At 61.0% G+C, this 16,783-nt stretch overlaps 3 protein-coding genes across 26 annotated transcripts in view; 2 read left to right on the top strand and 1 right to left on the bottom strand.

Annotated features, from left to right (window-relative positions):
- The first annotated feature begins 5,489 nt into the window (after nt 1-5,489).
- MAB21L4 (mab-21 like 4) lies at nt 5,490-9,307 on the top strand. Its single transcript, XM_015871316.2, is given in 7 exon segments — nt 5,490-5,603; nt 5,606-5,711; nt 5,713-6,431; nt 6,697-6,919; nt 7,299-7,452; nt 8,373-8,729; nt 8,840-9,307. Coding segments are annotated over 7 exon segments (1,692 nt in total). The 5' UTR covers nt 5,490-5,563; the 3' UTR covers nt 8,933-9,307.
- On the bottom strand, nt 9,022-12,203 carry AGXT (alanine--glyoxylate and serine--pyruvate aminotransferase). 2 transcript variants are annotated; one of them, XM_015871317.2, is made up of 11 exons: nt 11,927-12,203; nt 11,660-11,852; nt 11,451-11,515; nt 11,282-11,382; nt 11,138-11,208; nt 10,920-11,004; nt 10,643-10,738; nt 10,280-10,349; nt 10,053-10,148; nt 9,807-9,935; nt 9,022-9,514 (listed from the first exon to the last, which is right to left on the bottom strand). In XM_015871317.2, exons 1-11 carry the CDS (start codon nt 12,161-12,163, stop codon nt 9,407-9,409), a joined length of 1,251 nt encoding a protein of 416 aa, XP_015726803.1. In that variant the 5' UTR covers nt 12,164-12,203; the 3' UTR covers nt 9,022-9,406. The 2 variants fall into 2 exon arrangements, with proteins under 2 accessions (XP_015726803.1, XP_015726804.1); XM_015871318.2 differs by lacking the exon at nt 10,053-10,148.
- A 982-nt stretch (nt 12,204-13,185) lies between these two features.
- KIF1A (kinesin family member 1A) overlaps nt 13,186-16,783 on the top strand; it is a 31,763-nt gene continuing 28,165 nt past the window's right edge. For 7 of the 23 annotated variants that reach the window (XM_032446530.1, XM_032446529.1, XM_032446532.1 and 4 more), the window contains exons 1-2: nt 13,186-13,349; nt 15,874-16,016. In XM_032446530.1, the coding sequence (XP_032302421.1) occupies nt 15,911-16,016 (106 nt within the window). In that variant the 5' untranslated portion in view covers nt 13,186-13,349; nt 15,874-15,910. The remainder of the gene's footprint in view (nt 13,350-15,873; nt 16,017-16,783) is intronic. The other 16 variants (XM_032446535.1, XM_032446533.1, XM_032446536.1 and 13 more) reach the window with 3 other exon arrangements.

Here is a 16,783-nt window from a genome sequence, read left to right as displayed (position 1 = left end):
CGGTTATTATCCGGAGGGTGTGCTGGGAAACGCTGCGGGGAGCCGGGGTGCCACAGGGGGATGCCGTGGGCTGCAGGTGGCCCTGGGGGCGTGAGAAACAGTGTGGGGGGTGTTGGGATATGGGGTGGGATGGGGGTTCTGTGCCCCCACGGTGCGAGCGCTGCGGTGAGGCCGTGCTGTGCGCTGAGCGCCGGCCAAGCACCGCGTTATGTAAGGGCTGAAGGGCTGCACTCACAGCGTGGGTGCCATCAATGCAGAGAGAAGGGTCCCCAAAGGGAGGGACACGCGGCGTGGGGAGCAGCACAATCCAGCAGGAATCAGCTCACAGCGCAATGAGGGGCACCCCCAGCACAGTGCAACCCCCAGTGCTGTGTCCGTGGCCCCAAAGGCAGCGCTACGCAATGCACTGAGCACACAGAGCTCAGAGAGAGCAACGAGGCAGGCCTGGCCCTTTAAAAATCTCCTGGAAGGCAGCGTTGAAAGGAAAAGAGAGGGGAAGGGAAAAAAAAAAGAAAGAAAGAAAAAAAAAAAAGGCGAAATCCAAAATAAATAAACGGCCACATCCGGATTTCCCCCCTGAGACACTAATAAAGGGTTTATGAGTTTGATACGAATTACCCTCCCTGGCCACTCGCAGCTGATCTTCTGGAAGGCATTAAGGCTGTGCTCCTCTCACCATCCCACAGGACGCAGTGATGTGGGGGTACACTGCAGCCCCCGGCCCCACTGCCGCCCCACACCCACATGCTGGCCCTGCTCCTGCCTGCACATGGGTCACATCCACCCTCGGGGTTGTGGGTACAGACAGGGCTGACCCTGATGGTGCGGCCCCTTTTAGCCAGAGCCCCCATGTACCCACTAGAGCATCCCTGCATGGCACATCTCTTGGGGAGGGGGGTTCCCATCCTGCAGCACGGATGGGTTTGGGGATGTAGTGATGGCCTCGTCGTGCTGTCGGAATTTGGGACACTAAATTGAAAGCAGGAACCAAGGCAGGAAAACAGCTGTTGGCCACAGCCCGGAGCCATTTCCTCTGGGTCAGAAGATGGACCCAGTGTGAAGCCAGGCTCAGCGCTGGGGAGGAGAGCAGGGAAAAGAGCCCTTTCCCCCAGCATCTGCCTGCACTCTTGGTGCTACCTTTCCAAAGTGCCTCTTTCCCTCGCCTGTAGTGGCTGCGGTGATGCATTCAGAGCTCTCCTCTCCTTTGTCAGCCCTCAGTATGGGGCCAGGAGCCTCCATGCCCACCCCAGGTTTGCTGAGAGCCATGGGGCTCAATGTGGCTGTGCACCAGGCTGGGAACCGGAGCAGGTCCTGGGGTCACCTTCTGCTCGGGGTCTGACAGAGCCACATTCCCGTGCACAGAGCAGAGCGGCTCCACTGAACATCACCGCGAGCCATTTCCTTCTGCTCGCTGCCATCCTGCAGGTCACCAAGTGGCCACCAGCCATCAGTGCTCATCCAGCCCACGGTGACCGGGTGCCCCTGGGCCCCATGGTGGCACAGTGGCCCTGTTGTGCCCGGCTGTGCAGAACAGCACTCATGGTGCGGGAGCACGGGATGTGTGTTGCAGTAACCTCGCTATTCTTGGCCCCCCTCCAGCCACTTCCCACCACACGCATTCATGTGCATGATTAGCGTTCTTGCATTCTTTGAATGCGGGCCAGATAATGAGTTCAAAACTTCATTAAAACATAATCTCTTCCTCGCCTCCCCCCCCTGCCCCCTTTCCCATGCACACGCACACACGTGTGCACACACATGCATCCCAGGGCCACCTGGAGGGCCCCCTACCCCCCTCGCCTAGGGACAGGGCTTGCAGGGACCGCCAGTGTCACACATGTGTTGGGGATCAGCGGGGACACTCTCTGGACTTGGCCTAATTAGCTGTAGCAGAGGGGGAGAGCGAAATCCAAACCATGTGCTTGAATTTAATACGAGTGCTTTCGTGCTGACCCGCTGGCCCCTCCACCCAAACGCACCAGGGCTCAGCAGGCTCTGCATCTTTAACAGCTCCCCGGGTCTCCCTGAAAGCCCCACAGCACGTGGAGCAGCTCCGGACCTGGGCTGGGTTTTCTCTCCATTCCCAGGGTCCTACAGGGAAGGAAACAAGGCCTGCAGCTGGAGGCACTGGGGGCTCTGCTAGGTGCAGGGTTTGCTCGTGGTGCTGCCCCTGGACACGCTCCATCCCCCTGCCCCAGGCATGGGGTCACTACGGAGAGAAGGACGTTGGGGTTCAGGCTGCGGGCACCTCCAAAAAGTAGGTGGGAGCAGGGCAGGGGATGAATGTCATCTCCCAAGCCATGCTGGTGCAGGACCCAGGGCTGAAGGTGGGACCAGATTCAAAGCAGTTAAAGACAGTGGGAGGGGGGCAACCGCCGAGCTGTGGCTTTCCTTTGTGCAAGCAAACCTCTCCACTGCAGTCCCCAAACCAGCAGCGTCCTGACAACTTGTAGAATCATCACATCCCTGAGGTTGGCAAAGACTGCTAAAATCATCTCATCCAGCCGCCTACCCATCCCTGCCATGCCCACTCATGAGGCTGGAAAAGAGCTCTAAGATCACCAAATCCAACCATTGATGGTGATGTGATGCCCCCACCGTGCCCACCAAGGACACGGCCAAGGAAGATACTTGTCCTGCAGACCCACACGGTGACCCTTTCCCACGCAGTGATGCAGGGATGCACTCACCCAGCACCCGCATCCCGCAGCCCTCAAGCACCTCCAGCATCACGTTGTGGTGATGTGGTGTTCCCCATAGGGCCAAAAGCCCTTCGGATGTGCTGGTGCTTCAATTACTTGACACAGTGTGTTTTTTAAATTACTCTTGTGTAAATATTTATGCATTTTTACAAGAACCACGTTGGGAGCAACAGGACACGGCCCAGGAAGGACCGAAGGGGAGCGGGACGGGTGCTGGACGGCCCCTGCCCTGCATCCATCCCCTGATCCCAAGAGCATGGAAAAGTGCTGATGCTGCCCAGAGCCACCCCCGGCGGCCCCGGCCCGCTCCCCGGGGCTGTGTTTTTGGGAAGGCCGATGGTAAGCTCCCCCCCTCCCTTCCCCCACCCGCAGATGGGATCCACAACGAGCCTGGCGTTTTCCGCCGAGCTCAGCAGAAACGAGCCCAGGAGGTCAGTGACCAGAGAAAGGGATGATCCATCATTAAATAAATTGTTTTCATTTCCCAGGATAAAGGGGGGGGGGGGGGGGGGGGGGGGGGGGAGGTTGGGACTGAAAATAAAATGAGTGAAAAGCAGGAAAACCCCCCCTGCGCTCCCTGCACGAACAGCCTCGTTCCCTCCCGCTCAGCAGCCCCACGCTCTCGCAGGGCTTTTACAGCCAATCCCTTAATGTGATTATAATAATTATTTCTTTACTAGCATTTTTTTATTTTTTTTTTTTATAAACAGCCTCTTTTGAAATTGCACCGGGGGAGCCAAGACTCCAGCTGAGCCCTGGCCCGCAGGAAGGAGCCGGGGCCGGGGGAGCGTGTGAATGTGCGCGTGTGCGTGCGAGCCAGCACGTGTGTGAGAGCGCGGGTGTGCACTGGTGCCCATGTGGTGCTGAGCGGTGCCCGTGCCCAGTGTGTGTGCACGGCCCGGGGGTGTCAGCGAGGGCACGAAGCACAGCGGCCACTCACATGTCGGTGCACACACGAGGACACACGTGCTGGGGAACTGCCCCACTCCTGAGCCTTCCTCAGGCTGTGACCCCCCAGCTCCCCATGATAAACATGCTGGTGTTGGCGCCGCTAGGATTTCCCTCTGTTCCTCTGCCCCTGATTCGTGCTGTCCCCCCGCTCCTCGCTTTGCCCCCCACCCACCGAGCCCAGCCCAGAGCCCCATCGAGCCCCCCCAACCCCTGCTCTGTGTGGTCCCCCCCCCAGCCCCAGGGCTGGGCTTTGAAATCTGTTGAAAGGAGACCATTTTTGCCAAAATAAACAGCCTGTCATGTTAAATTACTCTCCCTTCCTCTCGAAGTCCCCTGGTTCCCTCTCCCCCCACCCCGATCCCGGCCTTTCTGCTAGGGGCCGTCCTGCTCCAGGCTGACTCCTGCTTCCCTGGGGCACGAGGGAGGCAGCCGGGGCAGCTGGGAGCCGCTTGGCCTCTGCATGGCCTCCATCCTTGCTGCAGAAGCACAGCAGGAGGCTGGGGGCTGATGGTGGGCCCCCCGGCCCCACGCTGCAGCAGCGAGTGATGCAGAACTGCTGGGTTCAGGCTGCGGGGCAGGGCAAGGCAAACCCTCCACGTCCCAACCTCCTCGTCCTCTGCCAGCACCTCGCTCAGGTCCCCCAGAATTCACATCCACCTCATTCCCTTCATGGTGGAACTCCATGTCACCACCCCAGGAGCGCAGAGCAACACAGGGGCAGCTGGGGAGGTGCTGAGCTGCTGCAGGGTGCTGCAGCCGGGAGGTGCCGTGCCAGCCATCCCCACGCTGCTGAGTTTTTTCCTCTCTCTTGCTTGCCCTCCCTCCCTCTTTCTTTTTTCTTTTCTTTTTTTTTTTTTTAATATATTTTTTTTTCTTTCTCCCGTTTCTAATGGAGTGAAAATTCGTAGAACCATAAAATGCAGAGATGGAAAACGACCTATTACCTCATCCAGCCCAGCCCCTCTGCCAGCACTGAGCCGTTCCCTGTGAGCGTCCCGGGTGACTCGTCTAGACCAAGCACGCACCGCTCCAATGGCCATTCCAGCGCTTCCCCGAGGAGATTATTCCATGCTCTAACTGACCTTATGCTTAGGAAATTTTTCCTGATGCCTCAACTCAAGTGTTTCTGTGCTAAGCTGGAGCCCTACTGCTTGCTCTGCCCTAGCACCCATCCCTCTGTCTGCAGCAGGAGGCTGTGCCCCTCACCTACAGGTCTGGAGCAGCCCTGGAAGGATTTCTGTCTATCTGCTGCTTCGTTGCTCCTGGGTCGAGTGCTTGAGGTCTTCCTCAGATGCAGGCCCACAACCATGTCCTGTGTGGAGGAAATGGGATGTGGGCCGGTGCTTCATTTTGGTGGCTGCCCAAAGTCCCTGTGTGCTCCTTTTGGGGAGCCTGGCAGGAGGCTGTAGGCAGGGAGGGTCACAACAGGGATTCAAGGGAGGCATTTTTTGATGCAGTTGCATTTGGTTCCCAAACAACCTTTGATGTCAATGATTTGCAGACTTGTTCTGGCTGCAATTCCTCGCTCTGTTTGTGTTGGGGGTGTCCTTCCTGTGTTCACCCCGGTTTGGGTCACCTCTTGAGTGCTGACCCTCTGCATCCCTGTTGCTCCCAGGCATGCACTGCAGGCTGGAATAACAGCCAACCCACTCCCCATCTGCAAGCACTCCCGAGGGCTTTCCAGGCAGATTGCAGCAGATGCTGCAGCGCAAGAACTCCTGCTCCTTCTGTACATCTCCATCTCGCCCCTGGGCAGCCCCAGCTGCAGCCATCCTCTGTGGCAGCCCATGGATTCATGGACCCTATCAGCCCTCTCTGCTGCATGCCCCAGCCTAGGAAAGCCTCTTGTAAAGGATCCTGAGGCACTTCATGAACGTGGAGGATCTGGGCTCACTTTATAGAATCACAAGATGGTAGGGTTGGAAGGGACCTCACAGCCCACTCCGTTCCATCCCCTGCTGTGGGCTGGGTGCCCCCCACCGGGTCAGGCTCCCAGGGCCCCATCCAGCCTGGCCCTGAGCACCTCCAGGGATGGGGCAGCCACGCTTCACTGGGTGCAGTCTCACCAGAGCCGAGTACAAGCGATGGTCATATCAAGACACACGATGCCAAGTGCGCTGCAGTGCAGCAGAGGTGATGACGGCGCGGCCCCATCTCCAGGCTCTGCCCTGCCCTTGGCTCGCCCCGGCTCTCACCCAGGTGCCACTCCTCAGCCGGGGTTCCCCCCGCCCAGCTCCCACTCCCTCCCCGCCCTCCCTCCCACGGAGCTCTGTGCTCGCAGCCGTGCAGCCCCAGCCATGGCAGCGGGTGGGTGCCGCTGGCGCAGCTGCCTGGAGGTGGTCGCATCCCGGCAGGGGCAGCGGGTGCAGCACTTCCAGCAGGCCGAGGACATCCTGCTGACCTTGCTGGAGCACATCCATGCTGAAGAGCCCCGCTTCCTGGTGGACTACTCCAGGAACCTGGAAGCCTTTGAGTTTGTGCTCTGTGCCTCTGAGGATGCCGTGGTGGTGGAGGTGCCATTGCGCATTGATGGTGATGCCCTGCGGGTGCGGCTGTGCCAAGCCATGGACAGCGGGAGCACAGGACACGGGCAGCTGGGTGCCTGCAGCCTCGAGGTGCCCTCTGCGGTGACTGGAGTGGAGGACTGGAGCAGCACGGGCACCACGGATAGCATGGAGCAGGTACGGTGCCTGGCACCGGGCAAAGTCCTGCAGCACCTGAAAGAGCTCCTTGTGTCAGCCATCGTGCAGTGCCAGCGCCGCTCCCTCCTGCAGCCAGGTGTGTACCGCTCGCTCTGTCTGCACTATCCTGCCTCTCTCAGCTTCTAACACGCTGTGCCCGCTCTGCTGCTCCTCCATCCCCAAAACGACCCCAGTGGTGTTTTTGGAGATGGTATTTGTTAGGGAACTGCGGCCAAACCGCAGCATTGGGAAAGGCTGAATGGAGCAGGGTGGGACGGGCCCATGGGTGCTGCAGTTCACACCCTCTCAGCCTGCGGGACCAGCTGCGGTGACCTCCTCACCTCCTCCTCGCTTGTCACCAGGTGACCTCAGTGCTGAAAACCTGAAGGAAGGTGCCACGGAGCTGCCCCTGCTGGTGCGTGGAGGCTGGAGGACCATCCGCTTTGATGTGGTCCCGGTGGTCAGGAGGCGGCAGGAGACCCCAGGGCTGGATGGGAGGCAGCGCGACCGAGGCTTCCCCGAGGGCACCCTCCAGAAGGCCACTGCAGATGCTCACTTTGTCCCAGCCTCCAACCACTGCTGGAGGTGAGCGGCCCAGGCACGCAGCAGTGCCGCAATGGTAGAGTTGTTCTAGTGCTTTGCATACAAGTCGGGTGCCTGGCAGCAGAGCTGAGAGGGGCCAAGTTGACTTGTACCCTACACCCAGCCACAAGGAGGGGCCGAGCATCCAGCTGGACCAGCCCGGGCTAATTTCAGGCTCACACCGGTTGTCTAACCCAGGTGGGGCTGGTGTGTTGAGGAGCACAGCCCTGATGCACCCCACCCATGTCCCTGCTGTAAGGGCACAGCTGCCAGCACCCTGCACGTCCCCTGCTCAGCAGAGGTGGGACCAGGATGCTGCATGCCTGCAGTGAGCTGCAGCACCCTCTTTAGCCTCCTCAGCAGCTCAATGCTTCCTCCCCAGGCCCTCTACCCACCTCCCCATCCTGAAGCTGCTCTGGGCCGTGGACACGCTGCAGGGACCCCGGCTGGACAGCCTGCGTCTGCTGGAGCAGCTCCGCAGCCAGGACTGGAGGGAAGAGGATGGGAGGGACGGCCTCACCTTCAACCACCTGAAGGTAGGTCCAGCCAGAGGAATGTCCCAAAAACCCAGAGGGACCGAAGCCATGTGTGGAGAAGGGCAGGCTATGCCAGCCGTGCCATGGGTTGTCCTGCACCCCATTGTACCGGGAGGTGCCCGTTTTTGGCTCTGACAAGGCCCTGTCTCCACATCCAACCTGTTTTTGGCACTTGGGGCCCATGCCAGATGGTGACGCTGGTTGGGAAGGGGCTGTGCCGGGGACGGCACCGGTGTCGCAATCACAGCATGCTCTGCCAGGGCGGAGGTGGAGAACACAGCCCCAGCCCAAAGCAACCCGAATCCAACAGGTTTTATTTCATGTCGCGTTCTTTGACGTCTAAGGGAAAAAAAAAAAAAGAAAGAGCCCAGCGCTTGTTTATCCTTCACAAAGCACCTCCTGTGGGCTGCTGGAGAAATGCAAGCGGAGTGCAGGCTTTCACTCAGGTTTTCTGCTTGGCTGGAGCCTCAGAACTCCTCTCTCATTGATGAGGGAGCAAAGGCAGCAGCCCCAGCACATCACTGCTGTCACATGGATGTGATCAGCCCTGGGGCCCCAGCACAAGGGGCAGCTCCTTCCTGCACGCCTGGCTGGGCGCACAGAGGTTGGTGCTGGGCTGTACCTGCCTCCTGTTGTGATGTGCTGCTGAAAGTCATGGACAGGCCCCTCCCAGCACAGTGCTGAGACAGCTGGGGCATGTTAATATTTCACACCTGTGAGGAGCCTGTGTGCATCCTTTCAGAGCTGTTCCATAGCTGTGATCTCTTAAGGGAGCAAAGGACAGGCTCCAAATGTGAACATGAGGTCAGGTGGGTGTGATGCCAGGCTGTGCACTGGGGCTGGCTGTGGAGCAGCCCTGGGGATGTGAAGGTACATGGGCCTCCCTCGGGAACAGCCTGCACTATTTTCCCCTTGTGTAGATGGTGCTGCTGTGGAGCACGGAGCTGTTCCCCTCTCCTGAGGACTGGCAGGACCTGGAGGGCTCCGTCTACAGGCTGCTGGTTGTCCTCCTGCGCTGCCTGGCCACCCAGTGCCTGCCCCACTTCCTGCATCCGGAGCAGAACCTCTTCCAGGGGGATCCACAGCACCTGGCCTCGCTTTACCCCAAGGTGGAGGCTTTTGCACGGGACCCTGCACGCTTCCTACGCTTCCATTTCGGCCTCCCGACGCGTGCTGATGGTGTGCAGGCAGACCCAGCCCTCCGAGCCCTCCTGCAGCTCCCTGCTAAGGACGGCGCACACTGGGACACGGCCTATTTTGACGTCCTGCTCAGCCAGGTAACCCCTCCTGCCCTGAGCTATTATGCACTGCCTGCCCTGCTGTGCCGTGCAGCAGCTGCGTGATGCTGCAGGGTGTCCCCTCCCTCACCACCCGTGTCTCTGCTTAGCTGCAGGTGTACCACATCCAGGATGCCACGCGTCGCTCAGCCATGTCCTGGCTCCTCAACAAGCTCCGCAGAGACATCCCACTGCAGAGCTGAGTGGGACTCACTGCCACCCCTGTTCTCGCTATGGCACAAGGGGAACCCAGGCTTTATTGGGAAGGAAAGAAAACTTTCTGCTCCAAAGATCAGCAGGAACTGGCCCAGCTCTGCCTCTCTCCCTGTGCTGGGACTTTGCAGCACTTCCCACAGCTGCACCTTTCCTCTTGGATCTCAGAGAGTCCAGGCAAGCTGTAGGGCTGGGGAGCAGCACGGAGCTGTGTGGCTTTATTCAGGAGAGGTGGCACTGGGGAGCAGCACACGTCTGCAGCAGATGGGTGGTGGTGATGGTAACAGAAGGGATTGGAGGGGAGGGGGCCTGCAAGCTGGATCCTGCCCCCAGCCCCCCAAGCCCGTGGGGCTGCCGAGCCCCAAGCCAGGCAGGATGGGGAGCTGGGCACTGGGAGAGGAGGAAGGCTTTGGGCCACATCTGTGCCATGTCCTGCCGATGTGCTGCTCCCTGTGGGCATCTGCTCACAGCCTGCTGTGCTGGCAGTGCTGCAGGGCGTCTCGCAGGGCCTGCAGCAGGCGGTCCACGTTGTCCTGGGTCGCGTTGTGCCCCATGAGGCCGATCCGCAGCACCTGGAGGAGAAGGGCGGGTTTCCCCTGCAGCCCCCACCTTTGGGCCCCATGTGGGGCACACAACAAGCTGTATATACGTGTGTGCATCCCAGTCTGTTCCTATTTAACCCTCATTTCCTCTCTGTCATGATAAAGATATGTTACCCTACTAACTAATCACGTGTGCAGCTACTCTGTGTGGCAAGGAATGTTGCTTCAGGCAGCGGGGGCTGCACAGCCCTGTGCTAGTTGCATGGTGCACTGCCAGTGTCTGCAGCTGTGTGGGCTCAGAGATGGGGAGCATGCCGCTCACCTTGCCTGCAGTAGGGCCCAGGCCCCCAGAGATCTCAATGCTGTGTTTATCCATCAGGAAGGCTGTGATCTCCTTCCAGTTGTAGCCTTCAGGCACCCTGACGGTGGTGACGGTGGGCAACCGTGCCGCCTGGGGAGGAAAGGCACAGGGTTAGAGCCACACATCCCTTCTGCTTCCCTGAACCAGGGCTCCTCTCCAGCACCAGGGAAGCTCTGAGCTGTGTGGGTCTGTGCCCACATCCTGCACCTCCTCCTTCACGAAGAGCTCCAGCCCCAGATCCTGCAGCCCCTGGCACAGGCGGGTGCAGACAGCTTGGTGCTGCTTCCATGAGCTCTCCAGGCCCTGGCAGCAAAGAATAAATGTCCCCTGCCTGAATGTCCCATGCCACCACCGACAGCTGACCACACTCTGCTCCCCAAACCCTGCTATAACACAGGTGTGGCCCAGATCAGCTGTCCCTATGCCCAGCTCACCAGCTCCGCCAGCCCGGCCAAGGCCTCCCGCAGGCAGAAGATGCTGCTGACGGGCCCTGTGTGGTGGTACCTGCAAAATCCAGGGAGCCCCAAGGCAGGCTCAGCTGCTGCAAGCCCCTGGGGCAGGCATGTGGGAGAGGTAGGGAGAAGTGGGGAGCAGTGGCAGAGTCTCTGGGGAGGGGACCTGGGCAGGGATGCAAAGCTGGGACAAAGGGGCTGTTTTGGGGGCAAGGAGAAGAAATGCAAATAGAGCAGAGCAACTGGATAAGATGGGGGGCTTTGGATTTAGGCTAGATTTAGGGCTAGGGTTTGGAATGTGGTGGGGCAGCCACAGCTTCCTGTCTGGGTACAGCCCGCCCTCACATGCGTGGCTCTCCATCGCAGCCCCAGTAGCTCGCCAGACAGCTCATGTCCAGGTAGAAGGATGGGGGCCTCGTCTTCCTCCTCTGCATCTTCTCCCTGGCAGAACACAGCACTTGAGCGCTGCCCCATGGAAGGGAGAGCCCCTCTACCCACTGCTTGCCCTGGAGCACAGAGCCTGAAGTGAGCACTGGGTTGGCATTGCAGCCAGGGGATGTGGCCAAGGAGGGGGGTCCTCCTACCTGTGCCCCCAGCCCTGCTGGGACGGGGCAGTCCTTACCTTGCTCGCTCACTGAATGAGATAGGAGAGATGCCAGGGGGGGCACTGAGGACTTTCTGGGACCCCGTGTATAGTACATCAATCCCTGCATGAGAGGGACCAAGGGCTCTGAGCAGGACTCTGCCCCACTGCCAGTGGGAAACGCAGGGCACACACCACAGGTGCTGGTGTGGGGGCACTCAGGGACCCCTGTTCCTCGCTAGCACCGCGGCTCTCACCCTGCTGGTCCATGAGGATGGGCACTCCCCCGAGCGATGCCACCGCATCCACAAGCAGCAGGCAGCCGTGCCTGGAGGGGGACCAGAGCTCAGCCCCACAGCCCCCTGCAGCCCAGCCCTGCTGGGGTCCCCAGGAGCACTGACCGGTGGCACAGCTCGCCCAGCCCCTCCAGTGGCTGCCGGACCCCCGTGGAAGACTCGCCGTGAGTGAGGAAGAGCACTGAGGGTTTGTGCTGTGCCAAGCCCTGGGTGAGAACAGCACAGTGAGAACCTGTGTGGGGCTCAGTCCCGGTGCCCCACAGGTGGCACATACCTCCTGAATGTCCCTCAAGGTGAAGTATTCACCCGGAGGCTTCAGCAGCTCATGGACCTTGGCTCCTGGGGGGAAATGTACAGAGGGATGTGGAGTTTTGGGCACACATTAATCGGGTGCCTGACACAAACTGCCCTGAGGGTGTCACCCCACAAAACCTGAGCTCTCTGCATGGCTCAGGCTGTCAGCTCACATACAAGCAGCCATACCCAGCCTCCTGGCGACGTCAGCAGCACGCTCTCCCCAGATGCCGTTGTTGCCCACCAGCACGGTGTCACTGCTCTCCAGCAGGTTGATAAGGGCAGCCTCCATGGCGCAGTGCCCGGTGCCGCTGACAGCCAACGTGATCCGGTTCCGCGTCTGGAAGGCGTACTGGATGCCCGCCTTGATCTCTTCCATCACCTGAGATAAGGACCAGCACCGCCGTCAGCCCAGTAACACAGGGGGTGTGGGCTGCTGGGGCAGAGCCAACTCACCTGCAGCACCTCGGGATGCATGTGGCCCACGATCTGCTGGCTGCCGGCTGCCCGCACTCGGGGGGACAGGTTGCTGGGCCCCGGCCCCAGCAGCAGCCGGTAGGGCACGGCCAGTGGCCGCAGCAGCTCACGGGGCGGGGGGATATGGGGTGTGGGAGCAGCCATGGCACAGGCAGCTGTGCTGCAAGCCCGCAGGAGAGCTGCTATGGATATCGGCAGTGCTGTGGTGCGGTGCATCCCCTGCCCACGGCCACACGGACAATGACCGCCGGACTCTGCCCCCGCCACCTCCCATCCAGTTAATGTGCCACCAGCAGTGCAGTGTACTCAGCACTGTTCTCGTGGGGTGGCCGGGGGATGCAGTGCCCCACACCGGGCTCCGTCAGCCGTGACGGGGAATGTTGTCACTGAGGTTCTCAGTGCTTTCTTTACAACAGTCAGGCCAGTAAACCTCAAGGTATTCAGCTCCCTGTGTTGGAAGGTAGGAGTGGGGGCAGAACAAAATGCCATGTGTAGGAGGAAACAGCAACCTCCTGCCTCACCTGGGCTGAGCCAAGTCCATGGGGCCATTGGGACCCAGCTGGGGGTGCTGAGAGGGTGAAGTGATTGCTGAGCTGCTTTCCATCATCTGTCAGTGGTCCTGGTCAGCTGGGGAGGTGCAGGTGACTGGAGATTGCTAATGTGACACCCACCTTCTAGAAGGGTCATAAGGAGGATCCGGGGAGCTACAGATGTGTCTGCTTGACCTCGGTGCCAGGGAAGTTAATGGAGCAGATCATCTTGAGTGAGATCACATGGCATGTGTAGGACAACTGGGGGATCAGGCCCAGCCAGCACAGCTTCATGGCAGGCAGGTCCTGTCTGACCAACCTGATCTATGACCGGCTGACCCAGCTGGTGGATGATGGAAGGGCTGTGGATGTAATAACCTACATAGACTGCAGCAGAGCCTGCGGCTCTATCCCACAGCACACTCGTGGAGAAGCAGCGGCCATGGCTGGGACAGGTATATGAATTGCTGGGCGGGCAGCAGCACGGGCGGAGGCTCCGAGAGATGGGAGAGGGGCCGGTTGCCGTGGTGCCGGTTGCCGTGGTGCCGGTTGCCGTGGTGCCGCAGGTCCCGCCTCTCCCCGCACCCTTGCGGCGGATCCGCATCGCGGGGCCGGGGGTGGCGGGGATGGTGGGGTGGGATGCGGTGACGTAACCGGCGTTGGCCAATGGGACCGAGGGGGTGGGGAGGGGCAGGGCGGCACCGCAGGGGAGGGGCCGACACCGCCCGCACCGACACCGGCATCGGCGGCGGTACCGGCATCACCAGCGGCGGTACCGGCATCACCAGCGGCGGTACCGGCATCACCAGCGGTGCCGGCCCCATGCCGGTGCTGAGAGGCTGAGCGCAGCGCCCCGCCGCCCACGGGCACAGGTAGGGGCGGCGGCACCGGCATCGCGCGGGACCCGTCCGGGAGGAGCTCGGGGCCGCCGCCCCATCGGGGCGCAGAGGGGCAGCGGGGGCTGCCCGGCACCGTGCGGGGACGGGGATGGGGGGCACGGCGGGCACGGCGGGCACGGAGCCGCCGCGGCTTCCAGAAGCATCTGTCGGGGGGAGGCGATGCCCCGGGGGCGGCAGGTGCAGCGCTGCGGGCTCGTGCGCCGTCATCGTTCCGCTTCGGGGTGAACGGCGGCGGAGATCCGCGCGTGGCACCGCTGACCTTGGGGCGGCCGCCGCGTCCCCTCGGGCTGCGCCGGCGGCTTCGGCCGGTGGGAGGGGGCGGCTGGCACGGAGCTCGGCCACCCCTTTGTCCTCCTCCCCCAGCCCCGCACCCGCGCTGCCCTCCATCTTGGTTGAGGTGGCACGGCGGTGGCCGCAGCCGTCGCATCTGGGTGGGGGGCCACCACCTGCTCGCTGGATTCGATCCGCGTTGCGGTGCTGCGGTGCCCCCGACACCCGGGAGGGGCAGGGTGGGTGGCACAGGGCACGGCACGCAGCCACCAGCACTGCGTGTCCCCACGGACATGGGCGATCTCAGCCCGCCTGCGCTGCGTGCTGAAAACTGCACCGTCACGGCCCTTGTGCAAGGCTGGGCTGGGGACACCAGACGGGTGTCCCAATGGATGTGATCGGGGACAATAGCTCTTCCCCCGTGGTTTTTGGCTGGCCTGGGGCAGGTGGAGGTCAGATGGATGCCACAGCCACCATCTATCCAAAAGGAAAGGTGATCCCAGGGGCCGGGTGGCTGGCAGGGACATGAGGCTTTACACCGACCTGGGAGGGGCGGGTGGCCAGGCCCCGGATGTGTCATGTCATCGAGGTAGTGGAAAGCAGCCCCACAGGGTGTGACCCCAGCAGGAGGGAACCCATGGAGATGTAGGGCAGCAGAACACACAACGCTTTGTGGGTGATGTCACCCCAACCACAGCATCCTCCAGGGGATGGGATTCTGCTGAAGGTGACATGGCGATCCCACATCATCCCGATGGGATGGGAAAGGATGGCTGCAAGGCATCCTGCTGTCACCTTGGTGGCATGGCAGTACGGGGTGTGGCAGCACCGCCTTGGGTTTAAGAGTGATCCCTTCATCCCTTCATCCCTTAATCCCCGCTCAATTAATCTTGGCTGATCCCATTAATTGTTGCTCTGTGGCCATCAGGCCGCTCCTGTGTCGGAGCTCTGCAGGGAGGGGATGCATTGGGGACACGACAGCCACGTGAGAGCCTCCCTCCCCGCTTCCCATCCCCTGGACCGCTCCCAGCGGCGCCGGCCGCGCGTTATCGGATTTCTCTCGAAGGCAGAGGATTAGGCAGGCGGTGGCCCCAGGCACAGGGATTGGGCCGGGAGGGGATGGCTGCAAGGAAATGAAATGGACGGAGCTGCTCCAAGACAGAAAATGGAGCCCGGCGCCTTGGCGTGGCTCTGCGGCAGCTCGTGCTTTCCCTTTGGTCACATTTATTTTTTATACCTCTGGATCCAAGGAAGCAGCAGGATGGGGGATGCAGAGGCGTGTGTGCATCGTGCTCGCTGGGCCCAGGGTGCTAGAAATAGAGCTGAGTGCAGCCTGAGAGCAGGTGCTGAAGCTTGGCATCCAGTGGGATGCAGTGAGTGGGGTTTAGGTAAACACAAACACCCCTGCACTCCTCCTGCAGGGATGCAGTGCACCTTTAATGTGGGCAAAGCATTCCCCAAAGGCAGCACCACACTTATTGTGCCTTCTGGCTGCAGGTTTCTCACTGCACCACGCATGTACCCACCCTTGGGCAGAGCACATTGTGTTTTTTCCTCCCCTTGGTACTAACATCCAGTGGATATTAAAGCGGCCCCCTTTTTTCAGGACCATCCTGTGTGTTTTCTTCTGCTCTTTCTTTGTTTTCCACAAACTGAGCTGTTCTTTCTGCACGTGAAAGCCCACCCTGTGATGAGGGCCCAACACACTGCTCTGGTTTCTGACATTGAAGGAAGTAGAGTGGGGTTAGTGCTCATCCCTTTGCATCTCCCTGCGGTGAGCGCCCCAAGGCACTGCCCCTGCTGCCACTGAGGCCCTGCTGGCAGGGCTGCCCTTTGCTGCTGAGACCATTGATTGCTGGCTTAGTGAGATGGAGTGGAAAATAGCTATTGAGTGCACAGGGCAGGGCGGCGGGCATCCGCAGGGCACTGGGAAACCGCAGTGTTTGTGTGCAGTGCCCTTCTCCCGCTGTCTGCCCTCGAGTCAAAGGGTTTTCCTCCCTTCTGGGCTGGGGGCTGGAAGCTGCAGGGATGGGCACAGGGAGCTCATTCCATGGGATCAGCACCTCGGGGTGGGACAGCTGAATGCGTCATGTCCCCGTCCTTCCAAGGGATGCTGCAGGCGGCTGGGTGATGCTCTTGGGTTGCCTCAGCTCAATGAAGAATCATTCATTCCTCCATCAGGACCTGGAGGTGGGAGCTCCCCTAACTCCTCCTTCTCGCCCCACAGGACAGCTCCATTAGCAGCACCCACCCAGGCCGGCACCATGGCGGGAGCGTCCGTCAAAGTGGCTGTGCGTGTGCGGCCCTTCAACTCCCGTGAGATGAGCCGGGAGTCCAAATGCATCATCCAGATGTCAGGAAGCACCACCAGTGAGTACGGCATCGCGACCCCCTGTGCACTGCGGGAGCGGGGATGGCTTGGGTTGCAGGGGTCAGAGCAGGGGTTGACACCATACAAATAGTGGGGAAATGGTGCCCTGCATCCCTCCTCTTTGGCTTTGGAAGCATGCAGATGGGACAGCACCTAAAATAACTCCCAGCTCCCTGCGTCACCAGCAGAGCAGGAAGTGCCGGTGCCAGCCACCCCCATGGCACACAGCGCCAGTGAAGGACGCTGCAGTGTGACGCGTGGGGATGTCTGGCAGGTCCCGGTGTGGGCAGTGCGGCTCCCGACGGCCCTTTGCTGACAGCGAGCTTTTCCTCGCCCGCGGTGTCAGGCAGTGAATGAACAAAGCATGGGCTGATCCCGCTGGGGGGGGCTGTGTGGGGCTGTGCTGCTCCCAGAGTCACACTGAGCCCCTCTCACCAATGGAGCGTGACAGCCTGGGGCACCCCCTGCCTGGCAGTGAGGCCAAAGCTGAATGCGGTTGGTGGGGTGGAAGGCCCGATTGCAGCCTCTCCCCCTCCCCGAGGTCAGATGCAGAATGGTGTATGAGGGCGGCTCTGTGCTCTGCACAACTCATTCAGCAGAATCCATCACGCCCTGCTGGGTGCAGGGCAGGGGGATGGGAGTGAAGGAGCCAGCCCTTCCCCCAGACCTTGTTCCCCAATTTCCAGCCCTCCTCCCCCGCCACTTTTTGGCTCACAGTGACCACCCGCCTGCCAACACTGCTGCTTTGTTCCACTACAGCATTGCC

The sequence above is a fragment of the Coturnix japonica genome, chromosome 9, assembly GCF_001577835.2.
Source record: "Coturnix japonica isolate 7356 chromosome 9, Coturnix japonica 2.1, whole genome shotgun sequence".
Taxonomy (NCBI): domain Eukaryota; kingdom Metazoa; phylum Chordata; class Aves; order Galliformes; family Phasianidae; genus Coturnix; species Coturnix japonica.
Note: the sequence above shows the minus strand (reverse complement) of the source record. Positions and strands in the feature narration are given on the sequence as shown.